Here is a 12,207-nt window from a genome sequence, read left to right on the forward strand (position 1 = left end):
ATTCAAAGCGAAATTCGTGTGCATTTGGATTAAAAACGAAGAAACTGGAATTATTTTGACAAATGCGACTAGATCGAGAGAAAAGGATGAAGAGAGGGCGAGAGGGACAGAGATCTTATGCAATGCACAAATTAAATAAGTTAACTTCATCCGTTTACATAGCTTGACACATTAAATCACATTGCGACCGAATAAGAACAAACAATACACATTACACACGCATCCGAGTATTGCACTTTCGTGCTGAATTGAATCCCTGTCGTGAAACGAATCGCATTTCAAAATTAAACCGTTAGAAATATTTCGTAATTGAAAATCTCAAATGAATGCTCTGGCCCCGTTCGAAGTTTGAACGAATTCAAAACAATTTTTTTTTTCAAAAATGAAATAAGTGATATCCAGAAAATATATTTATCAAGCAATTTTATTGAGTTGGAAACAGAGAACGGGCGACAGAATGAATGGCAGAAATTTGCAGCCAAGGCAATACAATGAACTTAATTAAAATTTTGCAGGTGCGATTTAATGATGCAGATACAGTAAACATTGAGTTTAAGAAATAAATGTCTCAGTTAACGAACTTAACGACTCATTTCATAAGAATCAACATTACCGAAGCAAGCAAAAAAATTACAGTTTTTTCGCTCAATTTACAGACGAATTTAAATAACGTAAAACAAAGTAGAAAAACAGACACAAAGATATAAATGGAATTATATGAAAATTTTGTAAAAAAATCGATTTTGTTTTCTTGTGCAACATTTAAACAATTCACTCAAGTTATATTATTTTAAAAGAATTGTCATTCAAATAAATATGAGCTCTGGCTTTATATATTTTTCTTTATTCTGTGATCGGAATTGCGCATGCAATGCCATTCGTATTGCCAACAATTGCAAAGTGTGTTTATCTCATGATGAAACGATTGCAATATTTGATGAATTCGATGGAAGAATTTTTATATAAATGTAGCGTCGTCAATGATGCCGTGTTTAGCTCGTTGTGAGCGTCTGTTCGAATGAGATATAGCACGAGTTGGAAGAAAAAACAATGAAAATATCGAGAAAAAAATGGATTCGTTGCAAATGGAACCATTGAATTTAACCCGAATACCGTCAGTCGAGAGTGTGATAAGCACTGGGGATTTGTGCAAGGATTGTAACAGTGAATATTGTATAGTGAAAAAGTTTCGTGAATATAAAAGCGAGCAAGTTGTGTTGAATTCGTATCATCAATTTCAATGTGTACCGTGTGGAAAGTCATATACGGCATTATCGACGTTACGCAATCATCAAAGAACTCACGTTGAGAATAGATCATTTTTTTGTGAATTTTGTACGAAACTATTTGCTACAAAATACGCATTGAAAAAGCACACCGACGAACAGCACGCAAAAGAGGAAAAATCGTTTAAATGTGGACTTTGTGCGAAAAGATTTCGAAGCAAAAGCAGTTTGAGCGCACACAAACGTATGCACAAAAATGAAATGCCTGATTTTGAATGCACATTATGTGGCAAACAATTTCGATGGAAATCAAATTTCAAAGCACATCTTGCATTGCATCAGCATCAAAACTATGTGTGTGAAATATGCCAAAAGATATTTATGTCAGCGAATCGCTTACAAAAGCATCAACAAAAACATTCGAGCGCAGAAAACCAATGCCGCTATTGTCAAAATATCTTTTCAAGTCGATACAAGGTGAATTATCACATTCGATTGAAACATCAAAATATCGCCCCATGGCAATGCCAATTTTGTTTGGAATCCTTTACTACAGCTACCAAATTTCGTTCGCATATTTACGAAATTCACGATGCACCAAAACCGTTTGCCTGCAAACAATGCAATCGAACCTTTCGAACCAAATACAATTTGGAAACTCACAATGGCAAACACGACAACAACACCAGTAGCGACAACAACAACACGCATCCGTATGAATGTGACAGTTGTAGCCATCAATTTGTGCACAAACGCAATTTATATTCGCATATGATGCGGTGCCATCGACAAAACAAAGAACCAAACAACGACAATTCGCATAAAAAACGACTAACGCCAAATACCTTTGACCGACATCGATATTTTTGCAAATTGTGCCAGCGCGGTTTTGTCTATAAAAGAGCAGCATTCAATTGTACACACAATGCCAGCTACTATCATTTACGAAATCAAATAAATAACGGTTTGAATGGCGCTAATATTGAATTAAACCAACAGCACAACGAAACGGATAGGATGATGGTAAAAATTAGTTTGGTAGCCGAAAACCGATCTAACCAAATTATTCCTTTGTACCAATTGAATGTTCCAAATGTAAACTCGACCCCAACAGCAATTAGAATTTCCAATTCGGAAACATCAGTTGAAAGTGTACACCGAAATATTGAACCAGTCATACTGGTGCAAGCATTCACTACTCCATTGAATTCAACCACCAACAACTCCATTAGACAAAACGGTTCAGTTGAACATCCACACCAAAACGATTCGTTCAAAACATTCTGCGATTCACTTACGCCGGAAATTATCGTTATTGATAACAGCAGCAGTAGCAGCAGCTCTGATGTAGAAATATTTCCAGAAAAATCCAATGGAAAAACTATCAAAGAGTCAAATCTGTTATGCTCGTCATGATATCGATATCGTTGACACTTTTTTTATTTTAAACTATTTGACTTTGAGTTTTCCTTTTTTTGTGTATTTTATTCAGCTTTAGATAAAATCAATTTTTGTTGCACATTTTATATGACTAATTTTAGCGGTTAACGGTAAATGGAAAAATTTTATAAATAAAAATTTAAATAAGTTTATTTTCTTCTGTTTGAGTTGAAATAAATTGACAGCTATTTTTATTCGTTCATAACTTGCATTTAGGCAGGCAAGTTACAAAAATAAATTTATACAAATAGGTGCACAAATCAGCAGGAGTGAATGTGCGTCATAAACTTCAACGCAAAATTTATACAGAAACGCAATAAAGTTGTATCAAAAAGTTTTCAAGACGAATGATAAATAAATATGGCAAAAGCTGTACAGCAGGGGAGAAACGCATTTATTTGAAGCTTGCATTCGAAGCAAATGCGATTTGGGAAATTCTTAATTATTTGTTTGAACAGTACGAAGAGAGAGAGAGAGAGACAGAGGGCGAGAGGTTGAGAGCGAATCCAATGAAAAATGTCAGAGAGTTCAAAAGTGAAAATCTCCGAGAAGAAACATTTTCCAGAAAATAGATCAACAAAGCGAACAAACTTTTGAAATGTGCATAACAAATGAGAGCCGAGCAAAGTGAGTGAGCTTGTTTTCGATTGTTATTAAACGTTTGCTGAACATTTTTGACACATAAACCTAAATGTAGCGGAATATGACGTTTGAAGTGGGAAATAGTGCAGTTGCCGAAAATGCAGAAATCCATTTCATACATAAATATCTAAAAGAGAAATGCAAGTTTTATTTGCAGTTTGCAATTGTTATTTGGATTATTTCGGTGTGCATGTTCATTCAGTTGAGGAAATTGTTTGAGGTTCATCTTAACCATGGATACCATTGAGAGAATAGGATGAAAGGGGTAGGGAATGGTAGGGCACAGGTTTCGTATAATTTGGATTTGGAGAGCTTTTTATACACATATTTATTGTGTGTGTGTGAATGGCGTGAGTTCGAACATTTGGAAAGTTTACGATTTTCCACTCAAAATCCGTTAAATAATTTTCCAAGTTTTGTTTGCTGCATGAGCAATTTCATAATGTTGACACAGCGAGCGATCTCTATGACGCAGTCATCGCGCAATAAACTGAGTACAGGTATATATAGCATTCGGTGTTGTTGTGAACATTTTGCAATGTCAGCAATTGATATGAAACTTATGAAAATTGCCGGCCATACAAATAAGAATAAATAATAAATAATCCTTTGCTAACATGCAAATTCTAAACGCTATTAAGCCTCACTATACGGATAAATTGGTGATTATAAATGCCATTTATTTGCACGAGCATGTGTACGTGTATGCTGTACCTTTGTCGTCGTATTCACAGAATGGCTGTGCATTATGCACATGCAAATGCAATTAAGCAATGAACATTTGGCATTCTTTGAATAATTTTGACACTGCAATCTTGTGGTCGTTGTATCTGTCTTTCTCTTTCTCATTCCACCCCATTGGAAAGTTATTTTAATTGATTCAATGACATTGTTCTTCGGTTCTATGCTTCCATTGTTGGTAGACAAAATGATTTCGATGGAGAGAGAGGGTGTACTCAAGCGAAAAATGCTCTTGATATTCGCTTGAGTGACCTTTTTGAGACATTCGCCAAAAATACATCTGGACAGCCATTGTATTTATATGTATAATGACGATTCCCATTAGAAATCCAATCAAATTAAATCAAGATCAAATCTCGAAATGCAAATCCATTTAGTAAATGCATTTCTTCGTTTCATATATACATTCATGGTTGTTTTTTTTTTCATTTTTTTTCCTTTCAATGACCGACAAATGTTCTCCACTCAAAGTTTTTCATAGAAAATAGGTTTTAATGGGAACAAAAATTGTCGGTCGTTTTCATATCTTGAAAATTCAAAATGTAATTATCTGAGAATTGGTTGTTTTTTCTTTTGCTTTTCAGCAGGAAAGGTATTGGTTTCGGCACGATTCAGGGGTTACGATGAACAAAAAAAAAATACTCGGAGCAAATGTATTTTCTATATGTTTTCAGCCTAGAAACTCGAGAGCAACGGTATTTTCGAGTTGTCCTAATGGAATTCAATGGCTGAAAATGTGAATTACCCATGTGAGGTCACGATGCAGAAAAGTTCGTTTTACTGTTGTGTCATTTGTTTATTTTCTGTTGAAAGTGTGTTGTTTATTATTTATTTGCGGTAATTTTACACATTTTGTGTGTATTTTTTGCGGTCTATATTATGGGAGACTCGATGAAAATAACCTCAATAATCATTATTTTATATCATTTTATTGTACCGTTGAATATTCGAACATGGTTTTTCTCTTTGTTTGTCCGTCTCGTCGAAATGATATTTCATTTAATTTTATTATGTTGCTTTACCTTTGTTGTCGCAAAGCGACAGCTATAAAGTCAATCCATATCACATGCGTGCCGAAATAATTCCATTTTCTCTCCTCTTCTGTCTATCGTCGTCTGTATCGATGTGAGCAATAATCATAGTCACAGTCATTTTCGATCTTTCCTTTTCGTTTCCACCTCTTTTCCACATTCATTCCGAACGTATTTCTCATTCGTTTTTTTCGTTCAGTGTATTTGTAAACGATATGCGAATAATGACGATGGAATCAAGATAAAAAAAATTGTGTATTGCTCTGGGCTTGATATCCTCTTCTCAATCTTAATTTTGGATACACATCCATTCTGCGTACACATTTCAGTGTATGCATTTTTAATATGATAATAATTTCATATAATGCGCTTAATAATCCAACAATAGAATTCAGTCAAAAATACAGACACGATGAGAGAAGAAAAGTACAGCGCGACGAGAGTGTGAGCGATGTTTTTATTTTGATGACGGCCGGCTCGACCTCTGGATTGTCTCTTTGTTTGTCTCTCGCCGTCTTTAAATCACGGGTGTGTAACATGCGAATCATTTCAGTGTTGTTATTTATGTTAAACACCGAGTCCCCGACATACACACACAATCACAATGCCATTCGCAGTCTGTCCATTTGGTTTTCTCTATTTTCAGAGCCACGAATGGATTTATTATAATTCCTTACGTGCGACACATGACAAGCAAAAGCGACCGAGCAACGCAATTTCACAAATTACATTCATGTAAATGTGAGCGACGTTTTACAGATATTATATATATATATTCTTTGATCACAAAGATGATTATTATGACTGGACAATTTTCTTTGAGATTCAAATCGTGCACTCGAACACGTAGTGTTCATACCATATTTATTCGCACAAACAAATTCCTTTTTGTCCTCTTTTGTATTAGTCATTATAATTTCTGTAATAAGAATAACACAGACGGACGCATAGAGAAGGAGAAAAAAGCGTCCTACATTTTTATAAATGAAGTGGTATTTTTTTTATCTTCGTTTCGTTTGTATTTGCGCTTGAATTGATTTTAAAAGTCCTTGTTAGTGCCGATTCTAGCGATAACACAAGAAGAAAAGAAGCGAGCGAGAGAAAAAAGAAACGTTTTTATAAATGTTTATTGCACACAACTGTGATACATATTTTTATGATGGCACATTCTCATTAAAATATCGCCACAATTTGCTCATGGAAACACATTTAATCGGCGTTTCATTACATTTTAGTCAGATCGTTAGTATATATTCGGCAAATGATGCGATTCGGTGGCCATAAAAAACATGTTTGCTATGAGTGTGTTGCTCGGTTGACTGGTGTTGTTTTCGCTGTCGTTTTTGTATCTGTGCGAGAGAACACATCAATATCGGCGCGTACACACATTTTAAATCTATCCCAATGGTCTTATTGAATGAACGTTTCTACGGACGATCGCATTTCCAGCGAAGCAATAAACAAATTAACTAAAAGAACATCTAAGAAGACATAACACATACACGCAACGATTACGATGTCAAAATTGAAAACGTGGCAGCACATCATCGATGCGGAACAGACAACGAACAAAAAAAGATCTCTGTGGATTGTGGAACGAAACGAATAAAAATAGATTTGTATTTTAAATGGATCGTGCGGGCGATGTAGTTCAATTTTGCGCTGCAAAATGGTGAAAATAAAATACGAAGAAGTGCCGCACATCGTTTAGAAACTTTCAAATGCCGGAAAATATTTCTCGCGCTTATGTTTACAATACGGACACATATATATTATGATTCCATAACTATGTATATCTTAGCCGAACATCGAACACATGCTGTGAAAGCATTTAACTTTCTTCGAATAGACAACCTCTTTTTATCTATTTTTCTCCATAATGGAGAATGAAAACAGCTCATAAATTGGCACAACGGACGAACAAAGTTTCATTTGATGTGCACACAAGGCGATATCGTACATTCGGCGATAGTAGTTCGTTTTTATTCGATCAAAACTTTGCATAATTTCTCAAGAAGCTGCAATCGTATACTTGAATGTTGTGATCACAAATGGCCGAGTTGCCTTGAACGCAACTAGCGACCGCCTTAATTTTCTTCCATGGTTGCTTGAATACTCAATGCCACTATTGATAGCCATTTAACGAAATATTGTCGTTAGTGTTTGTGTTTTTTTTTTTGTTTTCTTTGTGCGAGCGCATCAAGCAAAAACAACAAACTTTTTGGCAGCGAATCTCTTGCGTTTTATAACTTTTTATTTCAGTTTAACTTTTCTTTCGATTCTTACCCGTTTATTCTTTTTTATTGATGTGCAATGGGGACACTTTTTATTCACGACGAATCACTTTTGATGATTTCCATTGTTACTCTGTTGCTTGCTTCGCTGGATTTGCTTTTCTTGCTTTTTCTTTGCTCTCTCTGTTTCGTTGCCATTTGCTCTTGTTCAGTCGTGCTCTATGTGTTGTTTGCTGACTTGCTGGCGAATAAAAAAGCTCGGAACCAAGTAAAATGCATCAATTTCTATGTAAATATGTTCACAGGATGTGGCAAAGTTTCCATTTCAAAGGCGAACGAAGAAAAAAGAAATCACGACGACCAAGTGAATTGTGCATTTTGACGAAATATTTGCATGTTTTTCGTTAAACGCTTCATTTTTGCAAATGAATGTTTTATTCAAATTTCACGTTCACGCTAGAAAACAACTGGACAAAGTTTATGTGAGCGCGGGCGTACCAGTGAGCATGACTACAATGAAGTTGAAATTGCAATTACATTTGAATAAATCGTTGCTCAGCTTCCGTCAAGAAAGAACAATAGATAAAAAAAAGTCAAGCGAAGCGATGAATGGAATCAAATGTATCTTCTTGTGAATTTCATTAGAAACTTTGTCAAGCGATTCCGATGCAGAAGAAAAAAAATAACCTTACTAAATTCAAATAATCGCTCCAACTATATCCATTCGAAAAATTTGAGCTAGCGATTTTTCTCGATGCGCTTTTTCTCTTTGGCCATTCGTTTTGTTGCACATTGTTTGGGTAGACGGGAAACGGAATACGAATTCAGGTAAAAAGATGAACTAAATAAGTTTCCGAAAAAGTGAGTGAGAAAAAACGGCACACAGCGAGAAGCACAAGAACGGTGTGCAATTTTTCAAAAGCAGCAAATATATTGGGTCAGCCACCAAAAAGTTATGTGCAAAACGTCATCCAAAGTAAACTATAATCAGATTTGATCCTCACTGGAAAGAAGTATGCAGCCAATAAAAGAACCACTTTTTACCACATAATCATTTTATTGTTCCTGTTCCGTGTTTCATGCCAACTCTCTCTCTCTCTTGCTTCTTTTAGCCACTTTCAGGTCACTGTAAATAATTCAAAAAGCAGACCGAAAAATAAACTATAAAAAATCATATTAAGGGTATCTGCACAAAATAATTTCACCTCTCTCGTCCCTAAACACCTCATTCAGACTTATCCTCTCTTTCCCGCTTTCTATTCGCTTCGTTGCCGTTGTTGTTATTACCTTTTGAAAATGTGCACCACAAAATATACATTGAAATGGTGTGCCGAATCCACACAATTTAGCACCAAATGGATTTATTTGTATGCGTTTCACCAGACATTATTATTCGCTAAAGTTCTCTTATGCGCCGATGAAAATGTTGTTTTGCCGCCCGTGAATGTAATGTCGTGGTGCTCATTCCACGTTGACATGATTCAAAAATGGCAGCCTCGAATATCGTAGAAAATTGGATGAAGTGGAGTGAACGAGACGCAAGAGACGACATAAAGCAAGAACGAAAGATGATGATTTCGTTGCATGGCATTTAATAGCCGCGGCTGGTTACATCACGATCACGTAAGTAAAACTTAAGCTCGTATATTTGACACATTTGCATTTTACCTACTAAAGAAAATGTCACAACAGCAACAGCAGCAACTATGTGTCGAATCATAAAATCCACAGAACGGTGCAACGTGAAGATATAGAATGAAACTTCGACATAAGTCCGATGGAAAAATATATTAGCACGTGCGATAAGAATGATATAAAACATAATCTAACGGTGAGAAAGGTTCATATTCGCTTTTCCCTCTCCCTCTCGCTCTCTTTCTCTGTGTAGTTTGCATTTTCTCTATCTCCCATTTTCGGTCGGTGCACACACCGTCGCTGAGAAAATGTTGAGGTAAAATTGTAAAGAAAAATAAAAAAAATTTATGTGGGACGCATAAAGTGTAGCGAGTGATTTTTATAACAATAATTTCGAAGTGAGGCAACGGTGATAAAGAATTGGTGCGCGCGCGATGAACGTATACATAAATATGTATATACATATATATAGAACAATTTTTTTATTGTTGGCTGGAGACTTATCAGCATGTTTGTTTGCACTTAAAATGTAAACGTCTAGTAAAATGTGCGCTGAGCCATGGTCTATTAGAGCTCGACGAGCTTCGGTGTATTTATGGGAATCAGTGGGCCATGCAAGTAAGCATGTGTGTTTGTGTGTGTGCAAATTTTGCCAATAAAAATGCGAATAAAACCATTTTCAGCGCCAATAATTTACAAACTATGGCAAATGCTTTTAAGCTTTATTATCCGCCTTTGCATTGCACATACATACACAAACATTCTATTAGTAGCCTGCTTGCTTGCTTCCTCGTTTGCTAAGTCGGGCCAAATATCCGTCTCCCTTTCTTTCATTCGCCTTCCTTATTCCGGTTGACTTAATGTTTCGTTTGCGAGTCTTGAGCAAAAGCATTGACACATATTACATAAATGTCTCAATTTATGCACATTATTTGAAGCCATTGAATTGAAATGCGAAGACATCTGTTTGGAAAAATTAAATTATGAGCCAAACAAATCCGTAAATTACGCATCAATTTAGTTACGCGCAATTCATTGCAGCCTCATTTCATTTTCGGAGAATGCCAATTTAAATCCATATACGCGATGTGTGTTTCTGGTGTATTAAATTCATTTTATACCCCATACCATCGCATTTACATTTGTATACACATGCCATCAATTCATCATAATATTCATCGCAAACACACTGATGCTATTGCCATTCTCATTCATAATTTAATAATTTACTGATTTTCATGCAATTACACAGATTTCCATCGCACGCGCTTCGACATGTGTGTGTGTGTGTGTGTGTGTGTGTGTGTGTGTGTGTGTGTGTGTTTGCTCCTTCTCTACCGTATACGAAGACGTTGAATAAATACATTTTTCATGGTCTGTTATTTTGTAGATTTTGTAAGATGTCAAATCAAGAAAACGAAACAGATTTTTGTGCCATCCAGAAAGGATTGTTGAGAGACACAACACAAACAATATAGAGATAAAGAAGAAAATGTCCCACCGCTTCTTTATTTTATTTGCGAATGTGTAGATGTGTGTTTGTGTAATTCAATAAGAATTCAAAAGCGTGTAATTTTAAAGTAAACACTTGGCGTATGTGAATGCCTGAATACATTACGTAGCATAATAATGCGAATGAATGAGATTGCATTCGTTGAATGTGGAGAGGAAAAAAATGTGATGGTGGTACTGATGCGTTCTATGTGCTATGTTTTGAAAAATGTTTAGTCTCTCCGAGGCAACACGTCGCCTGAATATGTGTCAACACCAGCACCAACCCGTAGAATACCGTACAGAATGGGGGAAAAAAGAAGAAAACTTTTTCATTGCGAATGAAAACACTTTTATTAAATTCTTTTCGAGATGTGAAACTTTTCGAACTCGTTCACTCTTTTCGCTCTCTATGATGAAGAAGCGGGTGCTGCTGCTGTAGTTGCAGAAAAATTATCACTATAAATTTTCTCGTGAAACATCCATAGAAATGGTGACAACTGAAACTGGCCTCTTTAAACTTGCATACCTTTGTTTCATTTGATTCTATAGCCATTGCCGCATTTGATTCTCTTTGAAATTGTTGTTTTCTTTTTCCCTTTATTTGATTTATGTGTACTGTGTGTAGAGAGTATCACTGGATTACCACAAGTTGGATTTCACCATTGATCATTTGCTGTGACTTTTCAAAGGGAGCCTTTGTATTGGTGAGTCTTTACGGTATTGTTTATTCTCAAGTGTTTTTTTTAATTTCGTCTTCGAATGCGGAAAATGTAAAAGGAGAGACAGAGAACGGGATCAAGTGCAATCCCATTTACTTGATTCTTCAATGATTTCACGGTTACATATAACAACCAGCACCAACCACAACCAACCACTTGTATTTCTCTTTCTCTTTCACAGCATTGAATGTCCGATATAACTAATCCAAATTCAATTGTCATTTCATTACATGTGCAACACACGTTTTCTTCGAAACTGGTGGGTTTAGATGTTTCCAACAAAATCGACAAAATGTAATTATGTCGCAGAAATGAAGTGGAAAAATCATTTTGAATTTTGGGCTGTTGTTGGGTATGTGAGTGTGGATGTGTGTTCATGAAACAAATAGATACGGTGAAAATTGTGCCCAATTCATTTTGATGCTCCCCTCCATTTTTCATCGAATTTCAAAATGTGTCTTTTGGCTTGTGAATCGGATTTTATTACAATCCAGGCAATCAATCGCAAAAATAAATTGAAATCCAGAGGAATATGCGGCCACTTCAGCCAAGTGTATGAGTGTCTGTGCACATCTCTTTGGGGGTGTATATTAGAGTGGTTCGATTTTGACTTTTTTTTGATAATCAAAAAAAGTACCCTTATAACCTCTTGAGGATGGTCATAGGAACACGAATATGGCAACGAATTAAAAAAAAAAAAAGAATTTTCACACCGCGCCAGGCCTAGGCGATATACATGTTTTTTTCAAATTTTGATGAATTTTGACTATTTTTAAAATTCATAAAAAATGTTTTTCTACGTTGTAAAAATATGTACTGGGGGGTTTTTTGGCACGAGGAATCCGAATATGGCGTTAGTTTTGCGATACAAATAATTTTCGACACAATTTTCATACAAACATTTCAAAAATTTTGGATTTTTGTATGAAAGCCATGCCTGTATGATATCATAATGAGCTGAGACTTTGCACAGGTTATTTTTATCACACGAAAATAACATTCCGAGGGTTTGAAGAGATTTCAATGCATAATAAGGGTACCCCCC

At 35.6% G+C, this 12,207-nt stretch overlaps 1 protein-coding gene across 1 annotated transcript; it reads left to right on the forward strand.

Annotated features, from left to right (window-relative positions):
• The first annotated feature begins 998 nt into the window (after nt 1–998).
• On the forward strand, nt 999–2,770 carry LOC116342150 (zinc finger protein 782-like). Its single transcript, XM_031769651.1, has one exon. The coding sequence runs from the start codon at nt 1,071–1,073 to the stop codon at nt 2,640–2,642; it is 1,572 nt and encodes a 523-aa protein (XP_031625511.1). The 5' UTR covers nt 999–1,070; the 3' UTR covers nt 2,643–2,770.
• The last annotated feature ends 9,437 nt before the right edge of the window (nt 2,771–12,207 follow it).

Source organism: Contarinia nasturtii, unplaced genomic scaffold (genome assembly GCF_009176525.2).
Source record: "Contarinia nasturtii isolate CC-2019 unplaced genomic scaffold, AAFC_CNas_1.1 Cnas_scaffold_810, whole genome shotgun sequence".
Classification (NCBI taxonomy): domain Eukaryota; kingdom Metazoa; phylum Arthropoda; class Insecta; order Diptera; family Cecidomyiidae; genus Contarinia; species Contarinia nasturtii.

What these genes read in the sequence shown, in the direction of transcription:
- LOC116342150 (XM_031769651.1), top strand. Translation starts at nt 1,071, where the DNA reads ATGGATTCGTTGCAAATGGAACCATTGAATTTAACCCGAATACCGTCA.